The sequence below is a fragment of the Microtus pennsylvanicus genome, chromosome 2 (genome assembly GCF_037038515.1).
Source record: "Microtus pennsylvanicus isolate mMicPen1 chromosome 2, mMicPen1.hap1, whole genome shotgun sequence".
In the NCBI taxonomy this organism is placed as follows: Eukaryota; Metazoa; Chordata; class Mammalia; order Rodentia; family Cricetidae; genus Microtus; species Microtus pennsylvanicus.
Window position 1 is genome coordinate 33211913 of NC_134580.1, and position 18338 is coordinate 33230250.

General features: G+C 51.3%; 2 protein-coding genes across 2 annotated transcripts; both read left to right on the top strand.

Moving 5' to 3' along the window:
- The first annotated feature begins 5121 nt into the window (after positions 1 to 5121).
- Hoxc9 (homeobox C9) lies at positions 5122 to 8662 on the top strand. Its single transcript, XM_075960836.1, has 2 exons — positions 5122 to 5851; positions 7599 to 8662. The coding sequence occupies exons 1-2, from the start codon at positions 5314 to 5316 to the stop codon at positions 7841 to 7843; spliced, it is 783 nt and encodes a 260-aa protein (XP_075816951.1). The 5' UTR covers positions 5122 to 5313; the 3' UTR covers positions 7844 to 8662.
- A 5847-nt stretch (positions 8663 to 14509) lies between these two features.
- Hoxc8 (homeobox C8) lies at positions 14510 to 17691 on the top strand. The gene is made up of 2 exons (XM_075963598.1): positions 14510 to 14945; positions 16321 to 17691. The coding sequence occupies exons 1-2, from the start codon at positions 14510 to 14512 to the stop codon at positions 16611 to 16613; spliced, it is 729 nt and encodes a 242-aa protein (XP_075819713.1). The 3' UTR covers positions 16614 to 17691.
- The last annotated feature ends 647 nt before the right edge of the window (positions 17692 to 18338 follow it).

Sequence of the window (18338 nt, forward strand, 5' to 3'; positions counted from 1 at the left end):
GGGTAGGAGGGCGGGTGGCGGCGGTTGCGGTGGTCAGGGCTTCCCTCCCTGGGCGGGAGGCCGCTGTCCTGCGTCTAGGGCTGTGAGGAGCGGAGGAACAGGTAACGGAGGCTTCCCAAGGCGGGATTGGACCAAGCCTAAAGTACCAAGCCTGGGGGCAAGGGGGGCTCTGCCTGAGGTCCTGGCAGGAGAGAAGGTAGGGAGATCGGCGCCAGTCAGGCCTAGCAAGGAGGCCTTGGGATGTTCAACCTGTGTAATGATTTCAGCCTCACACTCATGTTGTGAGTCTGTCTGCCTTGGGAGATGCCGCTTGCCTGTATGTCTGAGACTTCTCAAACCCGGACACTCCTTCCAAAGGCTGAGAAAAATTCGTCGTCGGAATGTGTACTTTCATTCATTGGATTCTCTGCAACTCGGCGGGGCCGGCACCCCCAAGTTGGAAGGGAGTTTCTTCCTGTTTTCTGGACGTGGAGTTCTTTGGCTCCCTCCGCCACGGGCTGAGTTTTTCCGGTTCTAGGTTCGCGAGTCGCCCTGAGGTTTGAAGCTAGACAGCTCCTAGTCGGGCAGGGAGGCCGCAGAAGGGGGGGGAGGCCCGCGGCTCCTTAATTGTACTTCGAGCTTGTATTGTCTCTCATTTCGCCACCTACGCTTCCTCCGTCTGGGCTCCAAAGTCACTGCAAATTTCCTTGCGATACATACATCACACAAAAGATCAGGTAACAACGTGCTCGGAGTCAATGAGAGTCAGAACACTGGGCAGCCCCGGCTCTGGGGCGGCTCCCCTATCCAGCCACTCCCCAGGCTGGAAAACCGGAATGTGCTGGGGGAGCCGGAAATAACACCGTTTGCTGCGGAGCGGCAGGGCGGGGGCGCGGGCGCGAAGGCAGGCCGGCAGGCCGTGGCGTTGAGAGGGCCACGTTCACAGGCCCTGGGGTTTTCACGCTTGCTGAGCTTGGGGGCCTGGCTCCTGGTGTGGTGTGCAAGGATCCCAGATACCCACCTTGAGTGGGGGTAGCACGTGGATCTCCTCGCGGCAGGCAGGAGAGCTCAGTTTCTGCTTCCAGTGCAGGCCTTAGCTAGAAGGAGTTGTGTGTGGGTGTGTTTTTCTCAACAAAGAGGGATCAGGAGAGATGGGGTGGGGAGTAGAAAGGGAACCAGGGAGGGGGCGGGGAAGGGGAGAGGGCAGCGGAGGGATGAAATGAGCCCATTTCAGGGGAGAAGGAAAATGAAAGCAACCGGCCTTCTCGGTTCTAAGCGGATGCTGAGGAGCAGCTAGCGGGCTCCCTGCCTGCGGCGGTTCGGATGACCCGCTGGGGGCACAGAGGAAAGCCTGTTTTAAATTTAATCCGAACTTGACGGTGTGAATTGAACCGGAGGGAATTTAAATCATTAAAAGGGAGACACCCGGCAGGGGGAGGGGGTGATGACTCTAGCCTATCTGTTTGTCTGTCCTTCCCAGGGTGCTAGCTTGATTGTGGTCTCAGTTGCTCAGGTTTGACAGGATAGAGGAAGTGTGCCCCTCCCCCCTCAGAGCACTCCTCTCCAGTGCCCACTGAAATCTGTTGGATGTGTACGGAGGAAGGTAGGAACTCCAGCGAATACAGAACTGTCAACTAGACCCGGCCTTTTCCCTCCCCAACAGTTACTCCTGGCGTCCTCAGGTCTCTCAGGTTGCTCCAGCGGTGCTAAGGAAAATGGAAAGGGATGATTTGGATGAGAGAAAGTCCTGGAATAGAATAGAAGAGCAATTGAACCCCAGGATGAGACCCTCCTTTTGGTATCCCCACATCTTTGCAAGCCTAGATTTAGAGAAAACCACTTCCCATCCCTGATCTGCTAGCTTTTAAATGTGACAACCCACACACAGGACCTAGGCCTAGTGGGCTCTGGACTCCCAGTGTCTACCAGATCCCTTCCTTAAGGCTTCTTCTTTCTGAGAAGCATAGACAGAATGGGGCATTGGCAAGGAGGGGCCTGTGGGCGAGGCCTGCTTCCCAGTCTACAGCTGAGCCTGCTTCTGAGTGGGGAGGGTCTGGAGTTTTTTGATCTCAAAAGGAAGGCAAGGCAACTGTCTCTCTTCTGCTTCCTGGAGGATCTGAGGGAGACAGGGGTCCCTGAATGGTGCTCCTGAGTGCCAGTTGCAGCAGCCTCTGCAGGGTAGGCAGGCTGGGTGTGCAGGCTGCTCAGGAGTTGAAAAGAAGGTTGTGTGCAAAGGGCGCAGGAGAGAAGGGAGGTCTCATTACAGTCAAGATATCTAAAGAGGGGCTCTCTCAAATAGACAAGGATTCTTAAGAACTTCTGTTTAGGAACATTGGGGTAGAGACAGACAGGCCCTGGCGCCCTGTGAAGATGCAGAAAAGAACAGGGATGCTGTCTCTTCCCCTTCTATTTCTTCCTCTTTGACTAGAATGTGGCTTAGCCCCCAGCAGCTGAAGTGACTGCCGGGCTAACTCAGATTCTGTGTCCCACCGGCCTAGTATATCCACAGGAGCAGGTCTCCCAGAGGGGGAGGAAAGGAGGCCTCTTACGCCATTGTGTCCAGACAGAAGTGGCCGCGCCCGGAGCGGTCCCGCGGCAAAGCCCGGACAAGCAAGAGAACTGCACAATGCCACGGCTGCTCCTGCGGCTTCTCCGCTGCTGCTCTGTCAGCCTGCGCCCAGCCCCCAGCCCAGCCCCATCCTGCCTGTGCCTCTCTGCGTCCTTCCCTTCCTTGTTTTTTGAGAGCCTTCCTTTCCTTGTTCTTAGGTCTCTTCATCTCGCCTGCCTTCTTTTCCGTAATTCATTCTCATTCTCTCTCTCTCTCTCTCTCTCTCTCTCTCTCTCTCTCTCTCTCTCTCTCTCTCTCTCTCTTCTTCCCTCTCTCCTTCCCTCGTTATCCTAACCTCCAGTTCTGGTTTTCCTTCGTCCAGTCTGGAGACCTGTTTAAATTGGTCTGTCAGACTCTGACTCTCTTAGGCTCTGTCCCTTGATGTCCTCTTGGCCACAGTCTGTCCCAGGGCCCCACTGAAGACTAAATGCCTGTGCTCAAGGCTGCCAGCAACTACTCAAGAGTCAGGCTGGGTCCCCAGTCACCCATGGCTGGGGGAGGTGCTGACTATGCTGGGGATTTGGAGAAAGCCTCTGCAGAGGATCTGGAACCTCCTATGTGTTCTTGAACTAGTGAGGGAAATTTTTTGATTGACAGCTAACATGACTGCATCAAGGCCAAAGAGATACTCTGTTTCTTATTGTAATTTGGATTTTCCAGCCAGTCCAGCCCAAAGGAAAAGACAGCTCTGAGAATTAGTCTCAGGCTCTGAGTGCCTTTCCCTAACCAGACACTTCCCTGCACACCCACCCCGTGCCTCAAAAAAAAAAAAAAAAATCCAGCTCTGATATACTGAAAAGCGAAGAAGGAGAGGAGGGGTCCACAGGTACTAGGGAGGGCTGCAGCAGCTCTTGAGTCTCTCCTAAGAGCTGCAGTTGTCCCCCTCCCCAACCTTCTAACCCTCTAAAACAGGTACCTCTCTAGCACTTCCTCACCTTGAAGAGTAGAGGGAGAGGAGCGTAGGAGAAAACCAGCCCCCACTCCATACTTAGAGTTTGGACTGGTCCTGGTGACTGCATAGAAGAAGGTTAGGCTAGGCTGGGTCTAGGAAGCCACAGAACCTGCTTCCTTCAGAGCTCACTTCCTAGCCTCAGTTCCTGTTTGTTTAATTCCCTTCGCATAGACTCTTTCCTCTGACCCTGAGACTGCACCCTGATTCTTCAAATTCTTTCTGCTCTGCCTAGGTGCATCACCTGTCCCTTCATCCCCACAACCATCCTCTTTGCCCCCTCTCCTGAACCCTTACTGAGGACTTTTCTGCCTCTCCAAAGCTTTCTATTGCTAAACCACCATGGGAGGTCTGTTGAAAAGCTGTGCATGCAACAAACCCCAAATTCAAGGGGGGGGGGATAGCAGTCAACTTATGGGGAGGGTGGAACCCAAGTTGTCTTATAATTCCTTTCAGTCACACAGCTACCTCCTGAATTCTTCCATCCGACCCCAAAGAAATTGCCTTCTCCCATCCCTCCGTTGCTTTTTTTTCTGTTCCAAAAACAGCCTACAATTTTATTTAATGAAAGACACATTTATGAACAATCAAATGATCCTCATAAAAATTTTATTGAAGGACGTAAAAACAAGCTACTTGCCCACGACCGAGGTCGCTCTCTCGCTTTGCCTGTTCTCACCCTGGCTTTCTGCAGACAGAATCTCCGAGTGACTTCTCTTTTTGGGGGGTGTGTGAAGGTGTCACAGAGATGACCCGGGGGCAAAGAAGAGAGAGCAGGCAGACAGGATGGGGATGCCCCACTTAAGTTGTATAGTTCTCTCTTCCACTTCTTCAAGCTGGCAGAGAAACAGAGACAATAAATTTAAATAAAGGCTTATATATCTGTGCCAAAGCAAGAGGAGACTTGTGAAGCTGATGATAAAGGTGTGTGAGGTGGCCAAGTTCTACTCCTCCCACGCTACAGACCACCTTCCCAAGCCTCCCATACCCACCCTAGATTTGGGGAGCTGAGCTGGCCAGTGGCAGAAGAACTGTGTCCCCTTTCCTTCCTTCCCTCCCTCATCCCAGCTTGTTCAGTCCCCTCCCACCGTCCCTCCCTCGCCGCTGGTACTGCTATTGCTGAAAGAAATACATACATACACCGTATTTTAAAAAGCATCTTTAAAAGCCACGTTCCGAACTGACAATCGCAGATCTCCGCTCACTCAGAGACTGCAGGAGCTTTGGGGCCGACAGAGATAGATTACGTCAAGAAATAGTTCCTCCACCTACCTCATCCAGCCTCCCCGCCCCTGTGGGGCTCCCCGAGCCCAGCTCAGCCCTTGGGGGTCCAAGAACCCTGGCTTCTGGAACTCGCATTTTCACCTTGGTGTTTTGGGTTTTTTGTTTTTTTTTTTTAATTCTCATGGTAGGGGGAGCCATCTGCTTTTGGCCGCACATGGTAAAAGGGGGGGGTTCCCTGATGAGATATGAGTCGTCCGGGGTGGGGTGTCCAGCGCGTTGGGTCCAGAGCTGCAGATCGCCAGGAAAACGCAGGTCGCGGGGATCAGCAGAGAGAAGGGGGTGGTAAAGGGGGGAAAAAGCAAAGGGAAAAAAGCCCCTGCGCATTGATCCGCGCCGTATTTTTGGGTAAATACGATCACGTGGGGGCTGGGGAACCAATGAGCTGCCGGGAAAAGGCTGGAAAAATAATTACCTGCCTTGATTGTTCTGTGAGCAGATAAAAAGTACATATACAGTTCATACAATAATCTTATGTATGTAAAACCCTGTTACGATGTCGGCGACGGGGCCCATCAGTAACTATTACGTGGACTCTCTCATCTCTCACGACAATGAAGACCTCCTAGCGTCCAGGTTTCCGGCCACCGGGGCTCACCCTGCCGCCGCCAGACCCAGCGGCTTGGTGCCGGACTGTAGCGATTTTCCGTCCTGTAGCTTCGCGCCCAAGCCGGCAGTGTTCAGCACGTCGTGGGCGCCTGTGCCCTCACAGTCGTCCGTGGTCTATCACCCGTACGGCCCCCAGCCCCACCTCGGCGCCGACACGCGCTACATGCGGACTTGGCTCGAGCCGCTGTCCGGCGCCGTCTCCTTCCCCAGCTTCCCGGCCGGGGGCCGTCACTACGCCCTCAAGCCCGACGCCTACCCCGGGCGCCGCGCCGACTGCGGCCCAGGCGACGGCCGCAGCTACCCGGACTACATGTACGGTTCGCCCGGGGAGCTGCGCGACCGCGCCCCGCAGACGCTGCCCTCGCCCGAGGCGGACGCGCTGGCCGGCAGCAAGCACAAAGAGGAGAAGGCCGACCTGGACCCTAGTAAGTTGGGAGCAATTTTCCTTTACAACCGGCACAGGAGGGGAGGGGAAGCCAGGCGGGGGCAGCCGTATTACAGCCCGTCCAGCCGCGCGGGCAGCGCGGGAGAGGGGCGAAGGCGAGGGGGCGAGGACTCAATAAAAACGAATTACCTTGGGGAGCTAGCTCTCTGGGGCAGGAAGGTCTGAGACGAGGGCCCTGGCAGCCAGGTTGGGAGAGGGCCGGTCAGGGGAACTTCTCTGCCAGAGGCTGGCTTTGAAGGAAGACCCCTGAGTCGTTCTCTTAACTCAGGCTTTTTGATTCAGGGGTCACTTTCGAAAAATAAAATGCAAGCAGGGACAGGAGCTGGGCTGAGGGCCTGTGGTTCATTTTGTTGTTGGAGAAGGGGCAGGGCAGCAAAAGGAAAGAAATTATCCCTACCTCTTAGCCAGAGTGGGGGGTCTTCATCCCACTAGAGGTTTATAAAATAAAAGGTCCACTGAGTTCTCCTCCCCCTAGAAGGGTCTGGGGGGTATGTAGTCTAGGAACTTAGGCCAGGACTTCCAAACAGAAGTGGGAGAGAAGTAACTGTCCAAGTCTCTTTAAACTTGAAAACCCACTTTTAAGTGTCTACAGGAGAAAGTTGCAAATGGGGATTAGGAACACGGAATGCAATAGGTTCTTCAGATTAAAGAACCACATACACACGCGCGCGCGCGCGCACACACACACACACACACACACACACACACACACACACGAGAGAGAGAGAGAGAGAGAGAGAGAGAGAGAGAGAGAGAGAGAGCGCCTGAGAGACTCCAGTCAGGGAAAGAACATTCTGAATGTTGCGTTGAATGGGGGGCTGACTAGGGTAGGTAAAGAGGTGGGGGGGCAGGTGTAAGCTACAGGGTCAAAGAAAGAGGGAGTAAGAAGGAGAAACAGCAGGGGAGGGGTGTAGCCCCCTGGGTGTGAGGAAGTGTCTGAGGGATCCTCAGGAGGAGACTTCAGGAAATCTTTTCCTCTAGCTCCATAAGGGGCCAGGGCCTAATTATACCCTCTGAAGACTTCCCTCCTGCCCTCAGCTACTCCCATAAACCTGAAATTGGAAGCTTGGAGGCTTGTCTCCTGCAGAGTCTGTCCTGGAGCTGGGAGGAGGGGTGGGGGGCAGTGGAGACCAAGAAGAGGTTAAGATGTGGCCTTTCTCCAAGGCCAGCAGCTATCTGAGGAGTGGGGAGGTTTAACCCTGACGATTCGCCTCATCAGGGTTGAATTCTGAGCAAGAGATGGACACTGGGAAGTGCTGAGGGTTTAGCGACTCTCAGGGTCAGGAAACAACTATGAAATTTCAGGACTTGGTCGTGGGCTGTGAGAATGGGAGGGGCTGAGGAGGAGGGAAGTGGAGAGGAGAGGGATCTTGCTATAAAAATAAAAAACAAGAGAGAAGCGTTTATGGGCCTATGAAACAGTTGGGAATTTGGACTTTTTATGAGGATATTCTCGAATTACTACTCTTGAAGCTGAAGACCAGACTGTGGGGGCTTTGGTAGCTTCAAATTTCCTACAGTTTTAGGTGCTGGAACCTGGACAGGGAGGGCACGTGGAGAGGGGGAGAATGCAGAAGAGAAAGGAGGAAAATGCCTAAAGTAAAACGTGACCAAATTCAGGTTCAATTATTGAGCTTGAGGAGCTTGACAAAGCCTGGGGGTGGGATAGCTGAGGTCTTGAGCTGGAAGGAGACTCTACTGATCCTTGCCTATCTTTGGCCCTCCAGGCAACCCCGTGGCCAACTGGATCCATGCCCGTTCCACAAGGAAGAAGCGTTGCCCCTACACCAAGTACCAGACGCTGGAACTGGAGAAGGAGTTTCTCTTCAATATGTATTTAACCAGGGACCGACGATACGAGGTGGCCCGTGTTCTCAATCTCACTGAGCGGCAGGTCAAAATCTGGTTTCAGAATCGGAGGATGAAGATGAAAAAGATGAATAAGGAGAAAAGCGACAAGGAGCAATCCTAAGCTTGCCCCAGCCTGCTGCCAACACAGCCAAGGGAAACACAAAACCCCACAGAAATGTCCCAGCCTAGGTGGCAGAAAGCACGAAAAGAAAAGGAAAGAGCAAGATAGAGAAAAGCCCACCGTCTTAAAAAGAAAAAAAGGAAACTCTGGCGATGTGGGAGGGCTAAGGGCTGAGGAATTGGTGTTTAGAGGTAGTTCTATCCAGCGACCAGGAGGCAGGAGAAACCGCATTCTCTTCCCCCCAGCGCAAGCGAAATAAATCACACACACACACAAATGTGATTTTTCCCTTCTTTCTTCAAAGAAGCCAATATTTGAATCTGTGTGTGTGTGTCTTTCTGTGTCTCTGTCTCTGTCTCTCTCTCTCTCTGTCTCTCTCTCTCTGTCTCTCTGTCTCTGTCTCTGTCTCTCTCTCTCTCTGTCTCTCTGTCTCTCTCTCTCTCTCTGTCTCTCTCTCTCTGTCTCTCTCTCTGTCTCTCTCTGTCTCTCTCTCTGTCTCTCTCTCTCTCTCTCTCTCTCTCTCTCTCTCTCTCTCTCTCTCGTATTTGGTCTGGGCCATTTCTTCCTGGGCCTTGGGAGCTCTGTGGGCAGATTTTATACAAAAAGACGCACACACAATGATGGTTTCCAGCCAGAGCTGAGGGATGAGAGCCCAGTCGTACGGCTGGGTCAGACTGCACAGGCAGGCTGGTTCCTCAGGCTTGTATAGAACCGTGTTCTTCTCACCCCAGTGTCCCTCTCCAGCGTGTCCTGTAATGTGCTTCTGTTTGTTACAGTAGAGCAACTCTGTTAATATATCGAAGTCACTTAAAAAAAAAACCCAGAAATTCAACTGTATCTAGTTCTCCTCGTCTTTATTTCTCTTCCCCCGTGGCTCTGTGGAGGAGGCAAGGGCTTAATCCTTTAAGGGAAGCTGGAGCCAGAACCAGAGAAGGGGCTCCTTCTACCTCCAAAGGGCAAATGCCTGCAGCTTCTCTCCAGGCAGGGCAGAATGGGAGGGGGGCTCCTGGGAAGGGAAGGAGGGGAGGCTGCTGAGACAGAGGCCTAGCTTGCGCCTGCCCCGGCTGGCTGCTTGTGAGTTTCCTAGTGGCTTGATGGAGCGTGTGGGGAGCGCTGCTGGGATGGTTTTGCTGGCTGTAATTAATTGTCGTAATTTATGAGTACATGAGATGGGAGAGAAAAGATAGGTGAAGATGAAAGTTGGGTGCTGGGTGAAGGCCCAGGCTGGCTTCTTGCCTGGTGGCTGTGGTGCTGTGGTGCTTTCAGGGTTGGCTGAGAAAGAAGGCTAGCAGGATGCTCAGCTAGGGGGAAAGGCCATGCGGCCTCAAGGAACACTGGGGGACAGGCACTGAGTACTGAATGAGAAGGGGGGAGGAGAAGGAAGAAAGAAATAAAAAATACAAGAAAAAGAAGACAGGAGGGGGAAGAAGAAAGGAAAGAAGGAAGGCAGGAGAAAATGATGAAGAGGGAGAGAAAAAAAACGTATCACAAAGTCAATATAATAAGAATTAATTTCTTCTCAGTGAATTCATTCCCGGCTCTTCTCTCCCCTTCTAACCCCCCCCATGTTTAGTTTGAATGTTGATAAGTATTACTAAGGTCATGCTAAGTAGTTCTCCTAGGGGGTAGTGAGGCCAGGCTACAAGGGAGAGGGTTAGCAGTTAGCTAGCAGTGGGGTGCTCTCTGGTGGCTGCTGGACCCCAAGCACAGAGGCACGGTGATGTGTACCTAACAGTCTGGTGGGGCTGTATGGCTGCCCTGCACCCTTCTCTAGAACCTTCTCTCTCTGGAGCTAACAGTTTCTTGGACTAATCAGAAGCAGACAGAACTGCTGGGTCCGCCTCAACCCAGCACCCCTTTTCTCGGAAATCCCCCAATCTGGAAACTATTAAAATTAGACTGCTTGAAATATAGCCCTTTAACATCTCAGGCCGTCCGCTTTGCCAAAGCATCCCCTGGCAGGACTGGTGGGCACTTGGAGTGACAACCTCTGCCACGTTATTTGCATCTTCTATCCTCTTCTTCCAATTTGGGGGATTGGAGAAAAGTGAAAAGGGTTGAAATTTTTGATTCTTTAATATTGTGGGGGGAGCAGCAACCAAGTGGCAACAACAGACTTAGCAGCCAAGCCATTGATGCGTTCCCTATTCCCTGTTTAGCAGACCATCCCACTCCTGAGCATTGACTCCTTGGTCTTTTGGAAAGAGGCTTCGCCTTGTTTTTCTCACTACCTTACTCTTCCCTTTGGTCTTTTTGCTGTTCTGTAATCCTGGCCTAAGTTCTGCACTTGATGGGAACCAAGACACCCTTCGCTTGCCTTAGTCAGGACTATCAAGAGAGAGGATGCCAGCTTCTCTCCCTGCCTGAGCTCAGCGCTGTTGTTCCGCTTCTACCCCACCCCTGCTCTAAGGTCTGCTTCCTGAAGCCTGCTGGCTGGAAAGGGGACCTCAGAGCTTGTAGGACCCAGAAGAAGGTGGGATTTAGAGGAGGCCCACTCTTTAATCCCAGTTTCCAGCCACCAGATCAGCATTAGATTCGATTTTATTCATTACCATTTGTGAATTAAAACAACACGACACACAACTGGGGAGAGAAATTAAAGCAGACCAGGAGAGGGTCTGGCAGACTTTCTCTTCCCCTCATGTGTCCTTCCACCTCTCCTCCGCTCTTTTGTCAGAATCACAAAACCCTAAAGGTTGTCCTACTTGGGAAGGCAGAGATAGGTACATTTCCGTAGCCCAGAAATGCCACTTTTATGGCCCTGTTTGTCTCCCTGCTTTGGGTTCTGAATGGGGCCCCGAACAAAACAGCAACGCGAAGCTGGCTAGACGTCTGGGCTTAATTGTTTTATGGTTTAAATAAGGTGGACACTCTTTCCTTTGAAATCGGATTATAGGAATGTTTTGTCTATAGCCAACAGAGATCAGGATCTCTCTGGCTGAGAGGGAGAGGTGAAGAGCGCGCACGCTAGGGAAGGGTTACAAACCAGGGGGTGGGAGCAGCCTGGAACGGTCAGAGTCCCACCCTGAAGTCCAGCAGGCAGCGGGTGGAATAGGCTGTGCAACCCGATAAGAGGGACTGAGAGTGCTGGGAGCAGAAGGTCCTGAGAACTTCGGATGGGGCAGTGCACCCACGCACCCACGTACGCAAGGGCAAACGCCTGAATGGAGGAGATCACAGCTATTCCTTTGCAATGTCTCTTTATTCCAGAAAGGAGAGTTACAAAGAGAGAAAAGTGTGGAACCCTTCACATGTTTTATTTCAAGAATTTAGAAAAACAAAGAATAGAGGCAACCACCTTCCTGGAAATCTCTCCTTTGCACCGGTTTAGAGGCTTCTTCCTCTCAACTTGCTACCTTTCAGTTCAGCCTAGGACCTCTGCTGGCTTTTCCTCAGTCAGATTGCATTGGAGCAAGTGGACACGAGGTGGCGCTGTTGTTCAATGTTAGAAGCCTCTCTCTCTCTCTCTCTCTCTCTCTCTCTCTCTCTCTCTCTCTCTCTCTCTCTGTCTCCTCTCTCTCTCTCTTCCCTTCTCCCCCTCCCCCACCTCCACCTCCACCTCCACCCCAGATCAGCCTGGCCTACTGACAGTTGAGACCAAATTGGAAGCTTTGGCCAGAAAGCCCCTGGCTTCTGCCGGCTTCGGCCCCACTGCCTCTGAACAAACCAACCTTCTCACCTGCGAAGAGTAAATAATTCGTGAGTGTCAGCAAGAGATGGGCCCTCGCTCTATCGGAGAGTTCAGGAGGCAAAAGAGGGCAGGCATCAAAAATAATCGCTGATGGAGATAAGTGAGGAGCAGAAAATTAACACAAAAAGGCGGAATGACCCCAACAAACGAACATAAATCCGTGGTACCTAAGAGGGTGGTGCAGGCCTTGGGCAGAGGGACAGAGCGGCCCGGCGAGGATGATTGCTTGCGGCTCCTTTATTTCCAGGCTCAGAGAGCAAAATAAACCAGATACGGGTAAAAGAAAAATAAATAAATAAGTAGATAAAATAAAAGATGATAAAAGCCTTCAAAGGGGAAAACTAAGTCCGACCAAAGCTTATAGGACTGATGGGTTCTCCGGACAGGCGGTGGTAATGTTCGGGACAGCTGCATTCCACGACACAAAGGCCCAGAAGAATAGCTCCCTTGCAGGTTTTTTTTTTCTGGACCATAAAATCTGGAAATAGATTTCCCCACCCCCTAAAAGATAAGACACAGGCCCCAGAGAGAATCCGGACCCTCTGAGTCTCCTCTTTCCAGTCAAAGAAGAGAAAGTATTTATGACAGCCCCCATGGTCAGATGCTAGGAATCCAGAATCCACTCTCTTCAGCTTTACACCGAGCAAATTCTCTCAGATCGAAAAGGCTGGAGCCAAAGATGCAGCGGGCTATGCTGGGGTGGAGATGCTCTGGGGTTCCTCGCACTGCTCTGGACGCTAGTGAGATCCACAGCCCTGACACAGCACTTCTGGAATCTCCCCTCCTGCTGCTTCAGAGCTAGAGTTCTGTCTCTAAGAGTTTGGGCAGTTCCTAAGTTCAATAGTGGTGAGTTCCCTAAATTCAAAAGATTCCAGTATAGAGTCTCTTGCCCGAACACCAGGAATCTCCTTTAAGAATTTGACTGAGAGTGGTCATTTCCCCAGTAATTATTTAAATAAAAAAAGGTCGGGGGAGAACTGCTCTTTCTATCCTGCCTTGCCCTGCTATCCTGTCCTCTATGCCTAGAGCCAGCCCACAGCTGGTTCCAGATTAGGGCAGGAAAGGAGGAGATCTAGCTTTCTACCACACCCTTCCTTGCCCAACCCTGAAACCCCAGGATGAGGAAGAAAGACAGGTAGATTTTTTTTCTTGATGCAAAAGCTTACAAATATATATATTTATCAAGCATTTATATTCATCAAACATTCTGTGCATTGCCTGGTGCACACATGTATGTATAGGCCTGTGAGTCAGAAAGGCCACTTTCAGAATGTGTATAGCTAGTGTGAAATGAACATACACTTGATATGTCTCTGAGTAAGAGAATAGTGTAGCATCTATATATGTACATGTACATGCATAGTTATGTATATACACACTATACGCATATATACATATACACACTCATCTATCTATCTATATGTATATGTGTGTATATACATACATATAGATAGATGTGTGTGTGTGTTCTGAGTGTGCTCCAGGATGGCTTTGTAAGCCTCACTTACTGTGGAGGAAGAAGACAGAAAGAAATTCTTATTCATCTTCATTCAGGAGCACAATAGCACACATTCACACACATGCTCTCATGCTTTCTTCTCTTTTCTCCCTGCATTAAGCCCACTGTAGACACTGTGGCTAGGGAAGGGGGTTGAGGGACCAAGGTTATTTTTTCCATTAGAATTAACTTGAATTTGTCCAGTCTTGGGCATGGGGATCTGTGCCCCCCTCCCGGAAAGTGTGGGTAAATATTTAAAGAGTGTCTATTGACAGTTCCCATCCACATCCTGACCTGGGAAGCCTGCCTGGAGAAGAGGAGGGTGCAGGGAAGCCTGAGGGCCCCTGTAGGTCCAGCTGGCATTTCCTATGGGGTGGTGGTTTCTGAGAATCAGTAAGAGGCCTACTCCTACTCCCTTCAGCCCGCTAATAGTCTCAGAAACAGAAATGTCTTGGGTTAGGCTAGGCAGAAGCCTGGGCGCTCAAGCTGTTTCTCTTGGTCCCCATAAACAGCTTTGCTCTCAGAGTCTCCCAGCCAAGCTTGTTGGGTTTCCTGCTCCTTGGAGGAACTGCTTTCTGCAAGGGTATTGTGGTCTTGCTGGGGTACGTGGAGTGTCACCCCCATCGTCTCTACCCATAGTAGTCAAGGGACAAGAGTCTCCAGGTTGTAAAGAAGACAGAGCAGCTTCAGACTCTGGGGAGAGGTCAGGGACTTGAGGGTCTGCAGCCTGAAGGGTCCAGGTACACGTTGTGCTTCTTCCTGAAGTCCCAGACTTTAGGAGCCCACAGGTAACTCACCTTTGAGGTTAAAGGCTCAGCCCCGACTTACTAACACTCACCCCTGGGGTCTTCTACCTGTTGAGGTAACCTGAGTTGATCTGCTGGCTCAGGTATCTCTCAAAAAGGACAGAAAAGGGGTGCACCTTCTAACAAGAGTACATACTTTGGAAAAGCTGGCCTGGCCATTAGCTGGGGCTGGCTGGCCATCCCCTACACACACACCACACCCCCATCCCTCCCCTCTCCTCCCTCCCTCTTCTCCAGGTCCCCCCCAGGCCCGAACCCCTCAATCCTCTCTCCCCCTCCCTTTCTCTCTCTCTCTCTCTCTCTCTCTCTCTCTCTCTCTCTCTCTCTCGCTCGCTCGCTCGCTCGCTCGCCTGTCTTCATGTCGTGGATTGATGAACGCGAATCGCGTGTAAGCGCCGCCACCGCCGGGAGTCTGAGGAATTCGCCTGGGCTGTTAGAGGAAAGAGCTAAGTGAGCGCGCGCGCTCTACCTACCGACAGTGAACAGAGCCGCCGCCGCCCGAGCCCTCAGCCGGCACCGCGCCCCCACCTGCCCAGCCCCCAGCCCAGCAGTCCAGCCCGGGGGAGCCGGCCAGCTTGGGGGTTCGGTCCCGGGGGGAGGGGAGTTTTGGGGATACCGGGCGGGGGAGCGTGAGCCAAGGGGAGGGGGCCGCAGGTTTTCATGTGCCCAGCATGAGCTCCTACTTCGTCAACCCCCTGTTCTCCAAATACAAAGGCGGCGAGTCCCTGGAACCGGCCTATTACGACTGCCGGTTCCCTCAGAGCGTGGGCAGGAGCCATGCGCTGGTGTACGGGCCCGGAGGCTCGGCGCCCGGCTTCCAGCATGCCTCGCACCATGTCCAAGACTTCTTCCACCACGGCACCTCCGGCATCTCCAACTCGGGCTACCAGCAGAACCCATGCTCGTTGAGCTGCCACGGAGACGCCTCCAAATTCTATGGCTACGAGGCGCTCCCCAGACAGTCCCTTTATGGGGCTCAGCAAGAGGCGAGCGTGGTGCAATATCCCGACTGTAAATCCTCCGCCAACACTAACAGTAGCGAAGGACAAGGCCACTTAAATCAGAACTCGTCTCCCAGCCTCATGTTTCCATGGATGAGACCCCACGGTGAGAAGCCTTTTCTCTTTCCCCCTTGGTCTCCCGCGCTCCGGGGTCTTCCCCCTCCCTCGCCTCCTTTTTGTCTGCCCTTGCTTTCCTTCCTGGCTTTGGGGGTCTCTTCCACTCCGCTCCAGTGCCTGGGTGGGTTCCTGGAGGTTCAAAAGGTTTGGCTGGGTGTGGGGCGGGGGGGGCACCTGAGATATTGTGAGTGTTGGGGTGAAGGTGGGGGAAAGGTGATATGTGGGTGCAAAGGGTCTAAAAACATTTCCTCCATTCCTTCTCTCTCTCTCTCTCCCTCTCCCCATCTCTAAAGTCAAAGTTGGGGAGGTGGCTGACAAGAACACCCAGAGTAAACTAGGGTTATTAGCCTTTGGGGGCGGTAGCCAGTTTTCCCAAAGACAGGAAGACAGCCATTCCAAGACAGTGGGCAGACATTGGGTGAAAGGAAGACCCTTTACTGTCTCCCTCTGGCCAGAGAGAGGGGCGAGAACCTAAGGGCAGGCACTCTGACTCTTTGGGGTCTCCACTTCTTCCTCTCAGAGAAGCAGCCTGAAGGCCATTACCCCAACTTTTTTTTTTACTTCCTCCTGTTGGAGAGAAGACTGAATGCCTGAGCAGAAAATCAATGCTCCAGAAGAGAGAGGGGCTACACAAAGTAGGGGCTTCTGGGGTCCAGGGACTAGTGCTATACAAAGTAGGGGCCTCTGGGGTCCAGGGGCTAGTCAGTTTACCCCCCAGTCAAGATCTATGGGGCTTCTTGGAAAGCTGCTCAGGTTATGAGCCCCTCCAAGGGTGGCCCCTCATGGCTCAATTTCGAAGTACAGGGGGAAGCAAAAACAACAGTTCCGGCAGGGATGACCCTTGATTTATTTGTTGGTCTCCGATTAGCAATCAGGCAGAGCTGCGTTACATTCCAGGAGATCAATTATTTCTCTTATTGGAAAAGCATTAGGCAGAGATAGGCAAGGCGGGGGCAGTGGACAGAAACCCCTCTCCTCTAACCCCAGCCCTTTTCCTTTTTCTTGGAAGCAGATTGTGTCCCTAGGCCGGCTTACTAAATACCACTCTGTCCTTGTAAACAAAGCTGTAAGGGCCAAGCTGGAGGCCTGAAGGACCCTGCAAGGTTCCCTTGTCCCCAACAAGCCCCTACTTTTCAGACAGATACCTCCCTGCCCCTCACCTTCACCCACCTCCTAAGGTGAAGAAAATCAAACCAAAACATGTATGGGAACTTTTCCTGCCCTTGCTTGTCTTCTGCGGGCAGACTCACTGGCTGGAGGAAAAACTGAGAAGAAGGGGGGAGCTTTGTGGGAAGCAGAGTAGTTGGGGGGAATGGAGCACCCCCAAAGCAGATATAACCAGACTGGGGTTCTGTTCTGTCCAGCTCCTGGGCGGCGCAGTGGACGACAAACTTACAGCCGGTACCAGACCTTGGAACTAGAGAAGGAGTTTCTCTTTAATCCTTATTTGACACGAAAGCGCCGGATTGAAGTCTCTCACGCCCTGGGACTGACCGAAAGACAAGTGAAGATTTGGTTCCAGAATCGAAGGATGAAGTGGAAAAAGGAGAACAACAAGGACAAATTGCCTGGGGCCCGAGATGAGGAGAAGGTGGAAGAAGAAGGGAATGAGGAAGAGGAGAAAGAAGAAGAGGAAAAGGAAGAAAATAAGGACTAGGAAAAAAGAGAGAAAAAATCTCTCCTCCCCCCCCCCCCAGCTACTCCCTTGAAGTTTCGTTTTATGGTAGCAGATAAATTGAGAAGTTTACGACTGTCATTTGCTTTTATAGAGAATAGAATGGCACTCACTGCTCTAACTACCTGTCAGATACTTGCAGCTCTGCTTTTATTACCTTTGGACTTCCCCTGCTCCTTGTCTGTTTGGGGGCCAGGGGGCTGGGGAGACCTAGACACAAGGAAAAGTTCTGCTCCACTTCATGCTTAGCTCACCCTCACTTGTCCTTGCTTCCAGCTTCTGAGCCCTTCCTGAACTTTAAGGTCTAAGCCTTCTCACACACCCCACTTCTCCCCACCCTCCCACTCATTGCTTCTATGGTATTTATTTTAAAGGGAATCCGCCTGAAGATGTGGAAGATGGTTCTTGGCTTGGCTTGTATGCTAGGAATCAGAGTACTGAATTAACTTCTTTTTTGAAAGAAAAGGAAAGAAGAAAAAAAGCAGAAGAAAGGGGAATGAAAAGGAAAAACTGTTAAAAGAAATAAAAGATAGCAAAGAAGATTCCCTCCCTCTCTGAGGCTCCTTCCTTAGAAAACCCCCTTGACTTTCTCCAGGAACCTAAGAATCTATCCACCCCCTTACTGAGGGGTAAAGAGGGGCCTGCAGTGGTCTCTAAAATCCTACCTATCCATGCCATAGTCATTGGGCCCAAGCCTTCCTTGCCTGTCCTTGCTGATTGATTTCTGTTCTTTGGGCCCAGCTTCCTCTGAGCTGTCTTAGTGTTTGTGCTCAGAAATCACCATAATCATGAAGACAATATGCTGATTAAAAAACTTTAATATACTACCTAAAGGGAACCTGCAATAATCTTGGGGGAGGGGAGAGAAAGAGAAAAAAAATCCTACTAAAGGAGGTAAAAACAGAAAAAAAAAGAAAAAAGAAAAAAAAACCTTCAATGTATTTTATCACTACCTATAGAAAGCTTTGAGAGTATTTGTAATGCGGTTTTGTTGTCGTCTGTTGCTGCTTATTTCACTAAGAAAAAAACCCCAACAACTGAGACTGCCTAGCCCGCTGGTCTTGTGCGCTTTCATTGTGCTATTAACCCCAGTAGAGTAGAACTAAACCGCACTGAATGCATAGTTACTGTCTTGAATTCTCTGTTTATGCAACGTGCTCGAAAGGAAAAAAAATGTTAAAATATATCTATAATAATAATTTTTGGTCATTTGTCTTTATGTCCAGCTATGAATGTAGATTTTGTGTCCTGAAAGCCCTGTTCCTGGTCCAAGTACTTTGTATTGTATAAGTGAGTCATAATAAAAAAATGAAAGAAGAAATTGAAGCTGGAAAGACTTGCTGTTTCTCTGTAACTCCCCCCTTTTCCTACTCCTCCCTCCTTATTCCCTTCCCCAGCTCTGCAAAAGGCCCTACCCTGATCTGACTTTGAGTGGTGGAACTTGGGAATGGGGTAGGGAGAGTGGGGAGACAGGAGGGCAGGTGACTGACAGTTAAGGGTTAAGGAAGGGGAAAAGTCTACTAGAAGGAAGGAGGGTTACTTAGCTAATACTAATGCCAAACAAGAAGGCTCATAGGTGCTGGGACTCCAAAGGGAAGACAGAAGCCCCTTCATTTCTGTGCTGGGTCCATGTTTCTCCTGGGACTATGCCTTTTCTTCCAGGGGTTTGGGCTAAGGGTGATATGGTGTGGTTCTTCTCTTGCTTGT